The sequence below is a fragment of the Lepisosteus platostomus genome, chromosome 2 (assembly GCF_059453375.1).
Source record: "Lepisosteus platostomus isolate fLepPlt1 chromosome 2, fLepPlt1.hap1, whole genome shotgun sequence".
In the NCBI taxonomy this organism is placed as follows: domain Eukaryota; kingdom Metazoa; phylum Chordata; class Actinopteri; order Semionotiformes; family Lepisosteidae; genus Lepisosteus; species Lepisosteus platostomus.
The window spans coordinates 78,476,187-78,495,560 of record NC_142612.1 but is presented as its reverse complement, the minus strand read 5'-3'; the positions used below and the strand labels follow the sequence as shown (position 1 = coordinate 78,495,560).

The following is a 19,374-nucleotide window of genomic DNA, read 5'->3' as shown; positions in this document are numbered from 1 at the left end:
ACTACCTTTTAAGAACTCTGGATCCTGAAACCATTGAATTTATTGATTTTTTTAAAGGAAGGTACAAGGGCATTGTGTCTCAATTTCAGAAACTCTTTGTTGAGATTACATTCTCAGACGTGGACGCCACACTGCTGCTAGATAAACACAGAACTTGTTAGCCTGTGATTTTATTAATTCGTGAGCATGCTAGCGACTTTCACATTTCCTAAAACCTACTCCCGTTAAGAGCACACAGCATACTTTCCATCTGGTTCCAGCAGGCCTGCTTGAGCACTGTAGCAGGCCACAAAACCTCCCTTTCCCCTCTAGTTTAAAATATCCCACACACGGCAGTCCTAAGTTAGTAGAAAGAAACTCTGGAAATGTCTTTTAAAAATATTTTCAACATAATATAGATAGAAGTTTTTTATTTAGAGAAAAACGCTGGAAAATAGCTTGGAATTCAAACAAAATATCTACAGTACTGCATTATTTGTTCATTTTTTTTAGTGTTCTCTCATCAAGTGTTTGTCTCACATACAGGAATCAAGAGTTTAAGAAATTATAAATCTGACTTTTCTCCAGGTTCTCATTCCAACGTTTACAGATGAACTTGCTTCTTTTTACTGCTTTTTGGTAATAGTTTTTTTTTAATTCTTTCTCCACCGATGAGCTAGCGGCCATTTTCTAACCCCGACCTTCCAGAACACTCCAAGGACACGGTACCACTCGCTGTAGAAACAAAGTGGCCACTTGTGAACATGCGGATCACCCCCCTCGCTCACTCCCTCAGCCAGCAGGCTAATCTAAACTCCACGTCCTGCGACAAAGCAAAACCGCCCGTCAGACGGGAAAGAGTTTCTGGCTCTTGACTGCAATGAACCCCCTCCCAAAAAATCAAGTCAATCTGTCGAATTTAATCTGGCTTTACGACATCATGAGCAGTATCTAAATGCCTCAGGTATCAGTACGTACTGTAGCTCCGCTGGGATTCAATCACAGACCTCAAAAATGTCCCAGCTTCCTGTGGACTGTGGTGAGTTCTGCAACGCCAAAAGACTGGGCAGAAGTCTAGTCCACTCAGGCCTCAGGTTCCCAGCGAACTACACTGCTCTTAATAGGTTCCATCGATCCCTGTTAAATACATACATACTCAAAAGCTGTCTTTTTTTCTGTTTTTCAGATGACTTTACTATTATCTGATTTGTTGCCTTCTCAGTCCTAAAGGTCTATAATATAACACAGTATAATCAAGATAAATAGTATGATTATAAACCACCTACACTAGGCATAGCAAGTGAGTACTTTAACATGCACATTAAAAAAACAGTCCAACTACTGTATAGGTTTTGCAGAATTAAACCTATTCATCGACCCACAATGTTGTTCTAGCTGAATATTACAAGAGATGCAAAATTCTGCTTTGTTTATTCCCTGCAGTACAAATATCAAACAGAAGTGTTATACTTTGGGTTTTAAATATTGACCCTTTGTAAGTATAAAATATTTCTGAAGTTGTTATTCCTTATAACGCCATTAGAAACTATTCATGTAGCAACACTTGCATTTACAAAGTGCAAGCTTCTCGTGTAATCAAGTCATCATCTGAAACACAACATTCATTTCATATAGAGAAATCTTTAAATCCGTAACGGCTTATGTAAAATGTAGTGCTTTGATGTATCAAATTCTTTTAAAAAACAACTAAAATCTCTCTCTAAAAAATCATAGCTCTTGATAAATATTAAAATGCAAACTCTATATTAAAAAAACTCTAAAATGGCACCAGATGTCGCTTTTAAAATAACTAATCTGGACTATTTTACAGTATATAAAAGGAATACTGTGTTATAAAAAAGATACATAATACAAAACATCTGCAATTTTGCAAATTTTGAGGCATTTAAGAATTAGTGTTCTAAAAGCTACACAGGTAAGTACACGTATATAAAACACATCAATTCAAATAAAGACTAGAATACAATTTGTTTAAATGCCAACAAAACCATTAAAAAAACAACTTTAAATTGTAAATACACCATTTAACGTTTAAAAAAAAATCTTTTGTCTTTAAAGCTTTTGATCACAATGCACATTATGGAAAGAAATATTTTTGGTTTAATTTCCGAGGCAAGAATAAAACACGTATTATTGCTCCAGGGGTGAGCAGATTGTAACTCTGGTGAAAGCCAGGAAAAAAGTGACAAAACCAGCTGTGGCCCAGAATTCCCCACCGGAGCACAAAGGGAGCTACGCGACAGTGACCCCTGGAGGACTGGATGTCCACAAGCAGCCTCTGCCCTCCCGCTGGGGGTCGTGTGCCTTAACAAACCTCGCAAGTGAGGAAAAAACATCCACAGCCAACACAAGTAAGCAAGCCGCTAGGGCCTTGTGGGAAAGGAAATGCGACTCTCCCGCAGGAATGCGTGAAAAATCGGGCGTGAATGAAAACCGACAAAATCAAGACGGGGGTGTGGCGGGGAATAATGGAGCCGAACAAACAATGCCAAATTTTCTCAAACGTCAAGCTTTGTTCTGTCCAACTGTGAGGAAGCTGTGATGACGTGACGTCCGTTGGATCTTGAAAGCCGGCGCGCACAGCCTCTGGTTAGCTGAGAAGGAGGAGGGGTGCAGACTGGGGCCCGGTTCGAACCGCAGGCCGGATACCGAGAGGGTCCTCCGTCTCTGGGGAGAAGCGCTGCTGGGGGGGGCGGCTGGTTCGTTCGAACCCCGGGCCGGTCTCTCTCCTAGAGCCACGTGAGGAAGGGCTCGCTCTTGTTGAGCACCGACTCCACGTCATTGAGGATGGGGATGAGGTCGGCGCCCTCCAGCGTGCCCAGGTCCACGTTGGTGCCGGGCAGCGAGTCCAGGAAGTCCGGGAAGCGGGTCTGCGGGCCGACGCTCATGGTGCCCGTGCCCATGCTGTCCCCTGCGAACGACAGGCCGCGGCGTTAGCGCCAAGGTACACACGGGGCCGCCTCACGGCTCCCGGGATCCATTCCGGCTCGGCGCGCCGGTCTGTGTGGAGTCTGCATGCTCCCCTGGGACTCTGGCTCCTCCCACCTCCCAGTCAGGTTCAACCGGTAACTCGAAATTCTCCAGCGGGGGGAGGGGCGGGGCACGTTCCCATTACGACCAGTGCCCGGTTACAGAGTTCCCCCAGCGAGGTGCTTCGCCTCCGCTCCCCCACCCCCCCACCGCCCCTCGCCGACGCCTCGTCCACGCGACAGCGCCCCCCGCAGGAGCCGCGCTGCCTCGGGCGGAGGACTAGCGGGGCTAACACCACCCCTCCGAGGAGAGGATCGGCCCCCTCACCTGTGTCCATTTCGTCCACGTTGCCGAGGAAGTCTTCAGGGGTGGTGGGGATGCTGTAGCAGCCCAGGCCCAGGCCGCTGTCCGTGCTCTGCTCTCTGGAGTGGTACGGCCCACTGGGGGGGGGGGGAGAGTGGAAAATCACAGCCCGTCAGTTACACATCCCCCCTCCACAGCGACCCGTCACAGACGCCCCGGTACTCGCCGCCCCCCTCCCTCCTCCACCGGAGCCGAGACCCGCTGTCGAGATGGGGGGGGGGCTTGCCTGTTGAGGAAGGGGTCCGAGCCGTGGGACGGGACTGTCCTCATGTCCTGGGTCATGGCGGCCGAGCCGACCGCCGGGGGGACCGCGAGCATGCCTTCCGATTCCATGGGGAGCTGCCTGCAAAGAGCCACCTCCTGCGGACAAGCGACACCGGTCACCAGCGGGCCGGAGGGGGAAACCGGCACAGCCCCCAGCTCCACTCAGCTCACTTACTCCCCACCCCCGTGTACCACTGAGGAGAAGGGGAGAATCCAGGCTGAGTGGTGTGTCAATGAACAGGGTTTTCAATTGACCGGTTAACCCCCCCAGAGATAAAAAAGATGAAAAGGGAACTTTTAGCTAGGATTATTTGAACCTTTCCAGTATAGGAACCAAAGGACATGGTCCAGCACAAGAGCACTGATCACAGCGCAGTCACGACAGTCCACACAGTGTACTGCATTGTGGCACGTCACTCGGTACACAGGCATTTGAACTTTTGTATTAACAGGTAAAACTGGACATCTTTTGGTAGATCCAGTCACATGCAATGTGTAACAGGGCATTTCGTCACATTTAGAAGCAGCCATGCTTGCAGTGGCATTAATAGCAACCTCGATTTTGCACGGCACATGATCGCAGGAGGCAAACAACCACCAATGAAACTGAGTACTCCCTGTCCCTTAAGCCACTCTGATTCTCTAAAAAGGCTGAATTACAAGACTGTGATGACATCGGAAGATCGTGTTTTCATTCAGCTTTGCCTCTCGCCTCTTTCATAGCTGAAAGCTGACGAGCTTCTCTTCTCTGCCGCTGAAGCAACGACAAAGGTGTCGATCATTTCCAGAGCACTTGGGATTTCATAAGCACAATGGGAACCAAAAAAAAAACAAGCCAATGACAAAACAGAAGCAAAGTCTGGAAAAAAAACAAAACGTTTTTAAAACTGCCAGCTACCTCCTCCTCAGCAGCTGGTCGAAAGTGTGTTTTCAGTTACGCTGGAAGGCGTGCTGTGTGAGAAACGTCCAGAACAGGGAGACTATCATTCCAGTGGGCTTCAAGCTCGGAATCACCTACAGGTCTGTATGAATTGGAATCTTCTCCGGGGCTCATGAAGCCTGCAGCCGGATTACTAGAAGGGGTGTCCTCCAGGTGTATGGGCAATCGAATTCCAGAAACCTGCGAATGAACGCCGTCTTCTCATTGTCACGTGACTGCTTCCTCTTCATCTTGACCGCAACCTTGGACATCTTGCTGAGGTGACAACAGTAAGACACCGGGCCGAAAGCTGCAGCTCCCAAGGCCGGCCTGCCAGGTCAACCTGGCGCCTGTGAACTGTTCGGGCTGTCTGTACGGCCCAGCCCTTTCTGTCGTGTTCGGGTGTGAGCAGGGGACAGCCCAGCGCTGAACCAATGACTGGCGCTATGTCCCCGCGGTTCTGTATACTGACACGAAGGGGGGGGGGGCGCGCTCTTTTGCCGGAGAGCACTTGAAAGTTTCCGTTAGGAAAGAAAAACAGCCCCTCTTCTAGCTTCCTTGGAAACCAAGTGTTCCGAGCAGCTCCGTCAGCAGCGCCAGGGAGGGTCTAGATTTCCAGGGCTATTGTTTCTCAACGACAGAAGAGCGATGGGGGAGGAAGGCTGCTCCAGGCTTCCCCGCGCTCTGCCCGCATGATGTCAGCCTGCCGAGCGCCGGCTGGGCTCCCATCCAGCCAGGAGAGGGCGCAGCGCCGACGGCCCTGCCCAGTGGGAGCGGCGGGGACACGGGCCGCCTCTCGCACTCGTCGTCCCGGCCTCCCGTCACGCTAGAAACCGACGGGTCCCCTGCCTGCTGGCCGACGCCTCAAGACAGCGGAACGTGCTGGAACCATCCTTGGGAAGACAAACGCCGTCCCTGAGGACCGTCTGCCTACCAGCTCATAAGCTGGCGCTGTGCTCGGTTCGAAGGGATCTCTGGGGGATCTCCAGTCCCGCCAGCTGCCCAGTTAACTCTAATCCCATTCTAATCCCCATGGCAGGAACGGAGCCCGTTAGCTTTGGTGCGGCACTGTCACTTTCTGAAGCAATCACCATTTTCTAACCAAGAGTCAAATTCAGATCCATACGTTTTGAGTTTGTCTTCATAGAATGGGACCCCACCACTCAGGAATAGTCTGGAATGGGCACAAGAACAGGAAACAGCGCATCACAGGAAACTCCAATGAAGACTATAAACTGTAGAAATATGGCCCAGATTAGGCAACGTCTATCAATGTCCGATGCCGAGCGCCTGTTTTGTGCAAATCAAGATTTCTGCCACTCTTTGCTCTTTGGGCTCGCTAACTCTCTTGTCAACAAGTTGCAATATGTCCAGAACTCTGCAGCTACACCGCTAACTCACACCAGACCCTGGCGGCAGATCACTCCTGCACTGGCGGCTCTGCACGGGCTGCCAGTTAAGCTACACTTTCAATATGAGATCTTGTTAATGACTTTTAATGCTTTAGAAATCTGTCTCCATCACGCATCTTCGAACCTCATGTCCGCACTCCCTCCTGTGGGCTCCCTTCAGTGCAGGCTGCTCCTTTGCTCTCTGTACCAGGGACTAAGTTTGGGACTTGTGGTGACCGTGTCTTTTCTGTTGCTGCCCCAGTGTTATGGAATGTCCTTCCTCCGACTCTTCCAGAGACAAATTCTCTGATTGGCTTCAAAATCTAAACTCAAAAGTAATCTCTTTACTAAGAGCTGTATCTCATTAGCCTACATTCAATCTGCATGAATCCGTGAAGTGTTTTGTTTATTTGTGTCTTACTTTTTATTGTACTTTTTGTTGGCCTTTTTCTTCATGACTACGTACAGCGTTGCTTGGTTTTAGAAAGGTGCTTTATAAATAAGAATAACTAGTATTTTTATTAATAGCCACTCACTGCGTGTTCCCGCTGAGCCCTCATCTCTCGATTATTGCTCTGTGTGTGTCAGCACGCTCTGGCTGTGTCTCTAGGCTGTGTGTCAAGGTGGCCCTCACACAAGGCACAGGACAGCACTGCAGAGCTACTCCACACCCATACAGACCCGAGCGGGACAGCTGGGCCTCAGGCTCACTGGAGTCCGACAGGAGAGGCAGGAGGCCAGGCGCCCTTCACTGGGCTCCTTCTGCTGAGTGGACTCGTGGCAGGGGCAAGCCTTCGGGATGCACTGCTGTGGACAGCTCGAGCACCTGGGGGGTTTTGTGTTGCAAACAGAACCTCCAGCAGGAAGCCTGGGCTCAGGAGATGACTGCTCTGCACGCTGTCCGTGTGAGAGGAAACGCTCATTCTCACAAACTAACCGGCAAGGTCATGTATTTTTATTGGATACCTTTGGCAGTTTCATTTAACAGGCTACACCTCAAGTTCCTGTGCCCCTGGGCTGCATAAGCTCACAACAACTGACGAGCTGAGACTCTTGACAGCTTGTTTTTTTCCCAAGCGGATCTGGTTATTGTTTCTCACTTGACACTCGAGCGCAGCGTTTCTCAGCCGACGAGTCTTCCGACATTAACGGGTGCACCGCAGAATTTCGGAAGACTCGCGTACGAGAGAGGAAAAAATGAATCAATTGTATATCGTCGCACGTTTGGCGCGGACACACGAGACAGATGCCATGACCCGAGTGGAGACCATCTGTGGGGTGAGTTCGGCCTTTTAACTTTCATGGGGAAAAAAACAGGGAACTCTGGGAGCTCTGAGTGTCACTGTTGTCAATTCCTGCCAGGATATCGTGACTTTGCTCCTTGAGGCAAACTAATGCTGAAATAAGTCCGGTATATAATATCAACCTGAAACATTATAATATTACAATCACATCACCAAGTAACATTCTAATATTACTCTGGCCTTCCCCTAGACACCCCTTTAATTCAACTGGTTTGCTGTGCAGTGGGGCTGCTGGGGGCGTTTGCTGTACTTCACTGGGGGATAAAGTGGGCCCCCTGTTACATGTCAAGAGATATGAGGTCCTTTCTGCAAGGAGTTGTTAATTTATTATTGCACTGGCCCCTTTTAACTCTGCCAGCCCCACAGCATCAAAGGGAGGAGTGATGTGATGACAATACAGTGTTGCACACCTGGTCATTAAGCACCTCATACTAGCTGGAATCCAGAAACCCTCTGGGACCCTGGTCTGTAGTCAGCTGCGCAGCCCGGAGCTCATCTCTGGAGTCCCGATCTCAACCTGCACTTCCGCAGGGCACTCACTGCTTTCTGGTCTCAAACCTGCTTGAGTCTTGACTAGCAACACCTGCTCTCCCTGGACCCTAGAGAGCTACTCCACACCTGTCTCATGAGCTCCCCCTGCGCCCCACAGACAGTGTACCTGTCTCATGAGCTCCCCCTGCGCCCCAAAGCCAGTGTACCTGTCTCATGAGCTCCTCCTGCGCCCCACAGACAGTGTACCTGTCTCATGAGCTCCCCCTGCGCCCCACAGCCAGTGTACCTGTCTCATGAGCTCCCCCTGCGCCCCAAAACCAGTGTACCTGTCTCATGAGCTCCCCCTGCGCCCCAAAACCAGTGTACCTTTCTCATGAGCTCCCCCTGCGCCCCACAGCCAGTGTACCTGTCTCATGAGCTCCCCCTGCGCCCCACAGACAGTGTACCTGTCTCATGAGCTCCCCCTGCGCCCCACAGACAGTGTACCTGTCTCATGAGCTCCCCCTGTGCCCCACAGCCAGTGTACCTGTCTCATGAGCTCCCCCTGCGCCCCACATGAGCGTACCTGTCTCATGAGCTCCCCCTGCGCCCCAAAACCAGTGTACCTGTCTCATGAGCTCCCCCTGCACCCCACAGACAGTGTACCTGTCTCATGAGCTCCCCCTGCGCCCCACATGAGCGTACCTGTCTCATGAGCTCCCCCTGCGCCCCAAAACCAGTGTACCTGTCTCATGAGCTCCCCCTGCGCCCCAAAACCAGTGTACCTTTCTCATGAGCTCCCCCTGCGCCCCACAGCCAGTGTACCTGTCTCATGAGCTCCCCCTGCGCCCCACAGACAGTGTACCTGTCTCATGAGCTCCCCCTGCGCCCCACAGACAGTGTACCTGTCTCATGAGCTCCCCCTGTGCCCCACAGCCAGTGTACCTGTCTCATGAGCTCCCCCTGCGCCCCACATGAGCGTACCTGTCTCATGAGCTCCCCCTGCGCCCCAAAACCAGTGTACCTGTCTCATGAGCTCCCCCTGCGCCCCACAGACAGTGTACCTGTCTCATGAGCTCCCCCTGCGCCCCACATGAGCGTACCTGTCTCATGAGCTCCCCCTGCGCCCCACAGCCAGTGTACCTGTCTCATGAGCTCCCCCTGCGCCCCAAAACCAGTGTAGCTGTCTCATGAGCTCCCCCTGCGCCCCACAGCCAGTGTACCTGTCTCATGAGCTCCCCCTGCGCCCCACAGCCAGTGTACCTGTCTCATGAGCTCCCCCTGCGCCCCAAAACCAGTGTAGCTGTCTCATGAGCTCCCCCTGCGCCCCACAGCCAGTGTACCTGTCTCATGAGCTCCCCCTGCGCCCCACAGCCAGTGTACCTGTCTCATGAGCTCCTCCTGCGCCCCACAGCCAGTGTACCTGTCTCATGAGCTCCCCCTGCGCCCCACAGCCAGTGTACCTGTCTCATGAGCTCCCCCTGCGCCCCACAGCCAGTGTACCTGTCTCATGAGCTCCTCCTGTCTCTTCCGGATGCGCTCTCTCTCCAGCTGGATCCTCTGGAGCCGCATCTTCTGCTGGTGCTGCTGCTGAGTGGTCAAGGGGTGGGGCAGGGTCATCAGCGGGGCACTCTGCTGGGACACGGCCGGGCTGGGGGGCACCTGCGGGGGCGGCGGCGGCTGGCGCTGGGGGTGCTGGGGGTGGTGGCTCAGCACTGCGGAGAGAAACCGACAGGGGCACCCGTGACCCACGCTGACAGGCGGATGGAGCTGATGGGGCCACTCGATTCGGAGAGCCCTGAGTCCACAGGCATCGACGGGAGAGACCCAGAGGACTCCCTCGGAGTCAGCCGAGGAACACGGAGCAGGGCGCGCAGGAGCGCATTTACACAGAAGCGCAGCTCAAAACGAGAACACCTCTCGGCACCGCTTTACACAGAGGGTTGTGGGAGTATGGAACAAATAACGCAGTCATGTAGTTGAAGCCAATGCCCTGGTTTCTCTTGAGAAACAGCTGGAAGAGATATGACATCTTAAAACATGAATAAATTGTTTTCAACCTAAGCAACAGAATATATTTTAAATGTGACAGCATTAATTTTGATAACAATTATTGTTATCAGTGACACTGAAGGCCACTGATGGACTTTGGACTTTGGACAGGATCAACAGTGTCCAGTGTGCTTTTTTTTGGGATCCAACTTGTGATCCGACTTTTTTGGGATCACTGACTTGTGATCCCAGACACAACCACCAGGGGTCGCCAGGCCATGTGTTTACTGTGTGTACAAACACGGGGATAAACCAGAGACACCCGGTGGTGTCCCAAGCCGCACATCCATCAGATGTGAGAGAAAATGTGCGCGTGCCAAAGGCCCTTGCGACGACGGGGAACATGCAGACTCCACACAGAAGGCAACCCAGTCCAGAGCTGAGGCCGGGACCTACGAGCTGGGAGGCAGCAGCGCTCGGCGCCCTGCCACAGCGCCGCCCCTGATTCAACCACACTCCTCTGTTTTTACTTCTCCGCGACATCCGTCTGCCTCTGGGAATTCTGGGTATGCGCACAAACGTGGAAATGCGGTGCATGTGGCCTCCAGTGATAAGGAGAGGACTGACGCTCCACAGGTGTCTGGATGCCTGAAGTGAGGAGTCTCGACAGCAGACCTTCACACAGCTAAGACAGCAAGACCTGATTCACTGCGCTCACAGCCAGTGTACGTTTAGACCAGCGAAGGCCGCATTTTCCCCCAAAGCGCAAAGAAGAGATAAGCAGTAAAACAGAATTTTAAAATGTAACGTGACCCTCAGATTACATATAATGAAGAATACACAAATGTACATATTATTAGGACAAGTAAACTGGGCCTTGGGATGTTTTTCTCCTGTTTTCATTTTTTGAAACCTTGCAGTGGTGTGCATCTAATGCAAGGGGGAAAAAAACACTGCGAGCCACAAGCAGCGAAGCAAGCCACTACACTCTTCCCCGATCAGGGAAAAAAAAAAATCTGTCAGTTGCAAGAAAAATAAATATTGCAGGAAGGATATTAATGCTCTGGCTGATGCTAAAATGTATCCTCTTCCAGAGTGAGTCAGCCATGCCCAGAAACCTCGTTTGTGCCAGTCTGGCATTGTACAGGGTGCTTATCAAGCTGGGCTTGAGTGGCAGCTAAGACTTACATTACAGGTTCACAAGGTGAACACCAGACACCACTGCTCTCTGGAAGTGTTGAGCAGGCTGCAGACGATTGTTATGTAGACGGCAGGCCAGGCACGGTCTTTGATTAAAACATTCACTAGGTACACTATAGCATGGCAGTTTGTTTTGTTTCTTGACACAAATCCTGAAATTTGTCTACGGTGGCGAGATCAAGGGTATGGCCCTGTGCCGAAGGTTACTAGCAGAGTTCCAGATGTCCAGGTGAAATTGTTCCTGACAGACGCACGGCCCTGCTTGTTACAGCTATTACTCTAGTATTTACAGACCAGCTGTGAAAGACCTCAGTCTCAGCTTTCGCGGTGACTTGAAGCTCAATCCCACCCCCTCCCCCCTCCTGCAGGCTAGTGCAGGGTGTCACAGCCCGCCATGATGAAAAACACATGCTTGTGCCGAGCAGACAAGCCCCCGCCAGCTGAGTCACAACACCGCGCGCAGAGCAGGCCAGCACCCCGGCCCTGCCAGCAAAGGTTTCTTGTTTCGTTTGTTTCTCAGAAACAGCCTCAGCTATCCAAAAGGGTAAGCAAAAACAAAGACTGGCGTTCGAGTTAAGAGGACTTTTTTCCACTCCAAAAGGTCTGTAATGCATTAAAGTCTGCAGTATCCCATTCCAAACAGGACTCCTTCTTTCGCAGATAGCCAGGGGCAGCCGAGCAGCGATCTCCCTGAACATGCTCTGATTGAAAAGGCAGGGCCTGAGACACTAATTATTTACACACACATGGTCTGTGGAGAGCTGCGCTGTGCTGCAGCCTGCACTTTATATACTGTAGAGCATGCAGACGTGTATCTTGGGGGGTAATTCAAAGAGCACAGCTCGTACTTTACCAGGAAAGAAAAAAAAAGCTTAAAATCCTTATGTATTCATCAGTGTGTTCATTTAAGATTTTTTTTCCAGGAAAAGGAAAAGAGATTTTGTATATTTTGTATATTTAAAAAAAAAAAAACTTTTGTTTTTTTACATACACTCTTTCAAGTACCCTACAGCTCTTCCACACTTAGAATTCAAGATAAATTCACCTCCAAAGCAAACCACTACTGTTAAAACAAGCACTGCAAAACCATCTGACTGCTCTTTCATTAATAAAACACTGTTCTTCGTAAATGTGTTCTCCTTGCTAGCAGAGGTATGAATACTGTTTCTCTTTAAAACCACTTTCCCCTTTTGAAGGACCATCATCATCATCATCATCATCTGAGGTATATTCTTTCCCAGCGGGAACCCCCTGGTACGTAGAAGTCATTAAATTAATGGCACAAACCGGACGCCTGACCCACGCACACAGAAAACCTATCCAAAACCATGTCCTTACGAACCTGAATAGAAACCTGCTCGATTTCATCCGCCAGCCAAAGGCGGTTCTCAACACACTACTTGAAACGTGCAAAAACACTCGAAAACCATTTGGCCAAGGAAATCCAAACTTCATGGGTGTGCGTCTAGTGCCCTCAAGATCATCACATGTGGAAAGGGGGACCCTGCCCATAACCCCCCCCCTTTGTGTAAAAACCATTCTGCCAGACTAACGCCAGACTTCGTTTCGTTGTAATCTGCACACAGTTATCATCTGGAGCACCAGCATTCCTGCAGCACAGCGTGCCCCTGGGAAAGAATGTTTTCTTCTCACAACTGCACTAACTGAATCACAACTCAGCCACTTACACCAATTCCTCCTGTTTGGCCAATTAACTACAAACTCAACAGGTATCATCATTCCAGTAACAACGCAGTTGGCATAAGGAGAAATAATGTTCTTGCTTAAACCACAATGGATGCCTGACCGCCATTTTGTTTGCTAAACATCAACTGCTGGCGTCTTGGAAACCACCGCCCTGCCTGACGCAGACCTGCTGAAGAGCTGCACGTCACAGGCTAAAGCAGCACTTTATCCCCTCCCAACGAATCACCACCCGTTTGGTGAAAAGGCAAAGCCCTCTCCTTCAAAAACAGTTTGGCCGATTCACTCCCCACTTGGTGTCAAATGCAATCCACATACAGCAAAACGGGAATCCTGCACAATCCGACATCACATCCAGCTACTGCTACCTTAGGATCCACTGCGCTGGTAGAAATGAAATCCGCCAGGTTTCGTCACACTGGAACCTGCTTCTGTCCTCCGCCGCTCGCCCCCAGCAACACTTTAAAGCCCACAGGGGCTCATCACATGCTTGGGGAAACGGGAAATGCATCCAATACCACAAAGCACTCTTCTTTAAAATCTGTTTTCCCAACGAGCTCCAATCGCATGAGGGGCCGTCATCGTTTCTCCCTTGCTCAGAGACAGAGCCCTCATCCTGTTACAGTGGGATGGTGGTGACTTGCTTGGAAGTGATTTGCTTAGAAGTCTTCAAAACGTCTGCCATTTTTTTTTTGTGAGGTGTGCTCTTTCTACGGGGAAGGTAAAAGCTTAAACGAAACTCCTGAAAAAGCTGTCCAGACTGCAGAAGTCTACCCGGCAGCGGATGCTGGCGTGTCTTCTCCAGAGCAGTTGAACCTACTGTGCAGGGAGATAACCCTGGAGCAGCAGACAGGCCAGTTATTACAGATGGGAGGACAGCAGTGTCTAAACAAGGCCCGGCCTGGCACCACTCATCACAGCCTCCCTGTGCACAGGATCCTGTCAGCTGCCACAGGCCCACGTCAGCGGTGACACAGGCATGTTTCTTTCTCCTCAGGGGGGTCGGGGGTTTCATCCGCAGGGAAGACCTCCGTCTCACGAACTTCACCATCCCGACTTCTCCACTAGATACATCTCAGAGCCATGAGAGGGCAGGGCGTGTGTGTGGGAGTATTACGTGCGCCGGTAATATAGCTCAAACCGTGCGTTAATACTGCACAGCGCTCTCAAGACAAGTTGGCGGCGTGGGGGGAGGGGGTATCTGATCACAGCTGAGCTAGTTATCTTGAAAAAGAAATCCGTCGTGACTGAGAACTCCAGCAACGCGCTCTTCTCTGATCCAGCTCACCTGGCTCCCAATCGGCCCGAATCAAGCAGCCCCACTGCACGAGCCCCGCCCGCCGGCGGAGAGCCCGCCGGCACAGGCCTGGGCTGCGAGGGTCCGAGCAGGTATCCCAGCGGCCTGCAGGGGTCTCTCAGGTCTCAGTAACACAGCACCTGTGTGCTCCAAATCACTTTCCCACTCTGCTGCCTGAGGGATAATACACGTGATGATTACAGCGAAAGCCTTTTGCCAAGAGATGATTTAAATATTAGAGCAATTAATACGTTAAAGGAGCTCAGCTGGAACCAAAAGAAATGAAAAACTCAAAACCCTGCCGGCCTCGAAAACCAGCGTCGGAGAGCCCTGGGGTGAGAGGATTAGTGGGGGAGGAGCTACAGTGCCCGTCTGGAGCTGCAGGGGTACTTACTGAGGCGCGTGTCCACCCGCGGGTCAAGCCAGGACGTGCTCTGGGTTTTGTGGTCAATGAAGTAAATTTCTCCCTGAGGGGTCACTGCTTGTTCCCAGCCTTCAGGCAATTGTCCTGTTCAAGCAGGAACATCAGAGGGACCCGTCAGCAAACAGCCAAGAGCCTTTCGAGTATGTCTAAGCCATCACATACGAAGGAGCTCTTTCCTGAACCCCCCGCACTGCTTCCCAGCAGACTCTGCCTGACCGTACTGTGTTTATCACAGTGTGCACCAGGTTGATAACGACCGATGACATTAATCAGGTCGTGACACAACACGGCAAAGACAGGAGGGGTTTTCGTCATTGACTTGAAAAAGTCAGGAAGTCAGCGCTGTGCTTGTTCACAGAAGGATGCACTGGAGCAGCAGGAATGATGGCCGAGCCTGGTGATCATGCTCCTGGCCCATCTGACTGGATCACGGCTGTGCAGCTTTACAACGGGCTGTGGAAGAGCTGCTTTATGCCCTGAGAGACTAGGCTGTAGCAGTGCGACATTGTGAGACCCACACTACAGCTTTACATGCAGAAGAACAGACCTGCAGCACTGCTCTCCTGGGACATGTGGAACAAGCAGACAGGATCACATTTTGAAAAGGCGGGAGCTTCACAATTCTACATTTTTAGAATTTTGAAATACACTACACTCACATTTGACCCAGAAAACTTGCTAGAACCGAGACTAAGGTCAGTTTTCAGTAGTCGTTAGGAAAGACTATTTTATTTTTAACAGGATGCCCAGTCTTTTCACAGGTCACTGCTGGCATATCTCAGGAGAGCAGAGTATATGAACACCTGTGCATGACAGCTTGCAAAAAACTGCTACCCCTTCGTCACTCTTCAGCAACGACACTCGTCACGATACATGCACCAATATCTTGCCAAATGGAAAACGCTCTGGAACAGCTTCCAAGTGTTTGGAGCTGTGTCATGCAAGCTTTTTCAAAACTACCCGAGGATGTACAGAGGCAGCTCACAAACAAACTAGTGGCCCCCAAGGCTTCCTCTCAACTCCAATACTCTTACCATGGTTTGCAAACGCAAACATTGCACTGCTCTCTGACATTCTGTAACCATAAACCTTTACTGCACCACAAGCAGGCAGGTACCATAGCCAAACTGTACGTCAGCGTCAGTGAGATTTACTTACGCAAGGGAAGGGGCGCTTTTAAGTAAAAGAGAGGAAAACGCCCTTCAGAACAACAGAGGCCTCAGCGGATAGAATTCCCTACTTGACAGCTTCGGGATCTGTTCCAGCATTGTTCCAACCGGCCTTTCTGTGCTGGGGGAGGTGGGCAGCGGTGTGTTGTGTTGACACTGCAGTCCTGATAAGAGGGCTGTATCAGATGCACCGTGAAGCTCTGATGGCACAGCCACACAGAGAGGCTACAGCTCCCTGCAGGGCTCAGCCAATTCAAAAGATTCCCCTCCACAACGCCTGGGCCTCCTGTATTGTTGACAAGCTGGGGGCAGGTTCAGCAGCCTGGTACACTGAAATTGTCATCTTCTGGTTTTTAAAACTATCCACAGTATATGATATTACCTCCATAAGCCTAGACGTCTCTCGAATATATTTCCACCTAAACAAACCCCATGGACTGAAGGAGAACTAGTACTTTCCAAAATATGGTTTCTTTAATTTATGCATCCAGCCTTCAATTCACAATCACGCTGAGGTGCAGCTCTTTTGCCTTTCAAGAGCAAAACTCACTTAAGAGTTCTGCTGCAGCAGGAGACAGAACCAAGAGGACCTGGCTCAGGCACACTGGCAGCATTGCACTGCTGTTTATTACTTCGTGCTCACACTGGTGTACTGCAGCAACACAGGAAAGATCTAAGCATGATAGCCGGCTGAGATCGGTGGCAGTAAGTTGCACTAAATTAACATGGTTTGATAAAATGGGCGATGCAATATTTTCTTTATACTTTGGTAGACTGCCACATTTAAACAGCAAATCTGAATGCAAAAGCAGTCCTGGAGGTGGGGGGTTTCTCTATATTCTGGAACAAGAATTTGAAAAAAAGCTCTCTGTTCTGGTATGCCAGAGTGCCAACTCAGTCCGGGCTGTAGGCGAGAGACAGGGAGGAGCATGGGGCTCTGTCCAATTCTTCTGAAACAGTTGTTCGGCGATCACATGCTTCTGTCAGTGCGGTGGACGTGTCCTTTATTTCAGGATGACCGACTCCATTCACACAGGACCTGTACCAGGAAATGTAGCCTGGTACACACATACGGGAATCCCAGTTGAGTCACGTGCCGCGGAGCCAGACCGCGTGAAAGGACGTTACTCATTCTCGGCTACGCACACCCAGGACCGCTGCAAAGAAAACCAGCTCTCCTCACTGTGCAGCCCTGGAAGAACCTTTTGATTTCGAGCACCTGCTTGCTCAGGGCTGGTTTTCTTGGAAGGTTTTTTTCAGCCTTTCAGCAACTGCAGTCATACAAATGCTCTTGGCGAACCGCGCCGACGACACATTTTTCCATTTCATCAAGAGCCTAACGAGCCACACATTTGGTCCTCATTTACTGTACTGATTAACAAAGGATGAAGAAGGCTAAACAAACGCCACAAGGCAGTATTTCTTAAATCCCTCCTTCAGTGGCAAAACGTCAAAAAACGATCCTCATAACGTACATCGCAGTAGCTAATGTATTCCAACAGGTTTACCAGCATTTTGACTCTCTGGATTCCTCTTAAATAACTTTTCTAGCTCTTAGCGTGGGGAGTAGGGACTGTCTCCCTCATGAAAAGGTAATTGTTGTTTACTGTTCTTGGGGATTACAAAAATATATCCCACTAAAACAAATGGCACGGATTTCCTTAAACTTCCATTTAATATCTGACTGGAGAGACAGCTGTGACAAACCAGCCCAAGTATTAGGGTTTTGTTCCAGTTACAAAATGTCAGGCTATGAAAAAATGCAAGAAAAGGTCATATCATATTCAAGTTTCCTGCGTTAGTAACATCTGATCATTAGTGTCCTGATCTATTTGCCCAAAACTGGTCTGGCCACTTCAAAGTGAGCAGCAGATTCAGAGAAACTCATCAAGCCGAGTGTGAAGAGAAATCTAAGTTAGTTTCTACACCCGGGCGCTTTCCTAATTTAACGTTAAGCGAGTCATCATGACAATAAGGATTCTCAAACACAAACTCAACCATAATTAACTACGGATTTTGTAATTCAACGCAACAATGAATTAGTAGCCGACTGGAACACTGTGCATGTTCTGATTGGAAGCCAGAAAACACAGAAGTTTTAAAATCACAAAACCGTGCTGTTTCATCCTGATCAGGTCAGAAACGAATAAGATTACAGCGACGCTGGAGTTAACACATTTTATTACCCTCTCCTCAAATTGCTACCAGGCTGTATTTTATGAGGGCCATAAATGTCGTCTCATTACTGATTTAATTAAAAGCGAGGCGTGGAGCAGCCAGTGGAGAAGCCACGCTGGGCGGGGTAACAGCTACAGCCCATTCCTATGGCCAGCTGCTGGCAGGCCTGTGAGCCACGCTGCTCCACAGCCAAGTCCCAGAGGGGTGCAGAGCAACTGGGGGCTCACAGCCACCCCCCCGGCCCGCCCCGCAGCTCCTGCGCACTCTTCAAACACCCACCCCGCCTGACGCACTCACCGAGGTTGGGCTGAGACAGGGCCATGGGTCTCTGCTGCACCGGCGCCGGCGGGGCCGGGGCGTGGAGGCTCATCGGGGTCACGGCCGACGTCATGGCCTTGCGGGGGTCCTGCCATGTGGTGACCTTCTCGACGTGGCTGCGGAGAGAGGAGGGCGCGGGAACGCCAAGTCAGTGTCCGCCCACGGAAATGGCTTTCTTTACACCCAGGGCGGCGGGGGCGTGGAACGTGCTGCCCGGACACGCTGTCACAGCTGGGCGAGACCCTCTGGTTTTGTAGCCACTGGCAACCCAACGGGGCTGGAATAGCCCAGTGGGCTCCTCTCATCGTTTTGGGACCTTTCTGATGGTCTAATTATAAATGTAAACCCTTCTCATTCAGCCAACATTTCCATTCTGTGCAAAACCTTTTTCATGGTGGATGACATCAACTGTAAAAAAGCACAATCTAAAATAAAATTATATTGACTTAGATTTAAATATTCCACTGGGCTCATACAAGACAGATTGGTACAGAGCAGTAAGATGCTGGTCCAGTAGGTCAACAGGTCAACTCAAAAGACTGCAACCGATGAACCTGCACAATCGGAGAGCAGCTTTCCGTTTTTCCGTTTTCGATCGTTGAAAACATTTAGACACCACAAAAACTTTTCTGTCAGCGCGGCTCAGACTAAACGGTTACTCTCTCCAGACACGTCCTGCGGCCATTTTCTGAAGAGACCGAGCAAAAATGACTGACATTTGTTTTTTAAAGATGGGAATTAACTGAATCATTCTAATCTGCCGTGGCACCACCGAGCAAACTGTTCTGGTTATGGCTCTTATTTATTTTTTGGCAACAAAGAAATAAACGGTGTGTTACACTATAGGGTTCAGATTTTAATTCCAACACATCTCCCTTCACAGCACAATAAGACAGGCGGCCACCTCCTCCTCTGTTTCTGAGTTCAAACAGCCAACGAGACCTGAGGGACACAACCCTGGCTTCTTATGAGGATGAGAATCTCTCATCAGGACGGCACGAGGTCAGGGGGGACACTGAGGGTGGTGGGAGTGTGGAACAAGCTGCCCAGCCCTGTGATTGAAGCCAATAACCGAGCACATATCAAGCAACAGCAGGATGAGACCCTCCAATCAGGACAGGGGGCACTGCTTTACGCACAGGTAAATGATAGCCTCGCATACATCAAGAAAGTGCTTCAATCAGGACTGGGGTAGGGGCAGCACTACTTTACACAAAGGGTGGTGGGAGTGTGGAACAAGCTGCCCAGCCCTGTTGTTGAAGCCAATAACTGGGCATATAGGAAGCAACAGTGGAATGGGACCCTCCAATCAGGACAGGAGGCACTGTTTTACACAAAGGTAAATCATACCCTAGCAAAGGAACAAGTGAAGGTTTATTCCCTGCTGAAAAGAGAAGAAAAGAAACACAA

At 50.3% G+C, this 19,374-nt stretch overlaps 1 protein-coding gene across 2 annotated transcripts in view; it reads right to left on the bottom strand.

Annotated features, from left to right (window-relative positions):
• Window positions 1-22: 22 nt before the first annotated feature.
• Window positions 23-19,374, bottom strand: part of wwtr1 (WW domain containing transcription regulator 1) — a 47,862-nt gene continuing 28,510 nt past the window's right edge. The window contains exons 2-7 of one of the 2 annotated variants that reach the window (XM_088620834.1): window positions 17,944-18,080; window positions 14,270-14,383; window positions 9,186-9,397; window positions 3,560-3,693; window positions 3,298-3,410; window positions 23-2,911 (exon numbers count right to left, since the gene is read on the bottom strand). In XM_088620834.1, the coding sequence (XP_088476960.1) occupies window positions 2,730-2,911; window positions 3,298-3,410; window positions 3,560-3,693; window positions 9,186-9,397; window positions 14,270-14,383; window positions 17,944-18,080 (892 nt within the window). In that variant the 3' untranslated portion in view covers window positions 23-2,729. The remainder of the gene's footprint in view (window positions 2,912-3,297; window positions 3,411-3,559; window positions 3,694-9,185; window positions 9,398-14,269; window positions 14,384-17,943; window positions 18,081-19,374) is intronic. The other variant, XM_088620843.1, reaches the window with a different exon arrangement.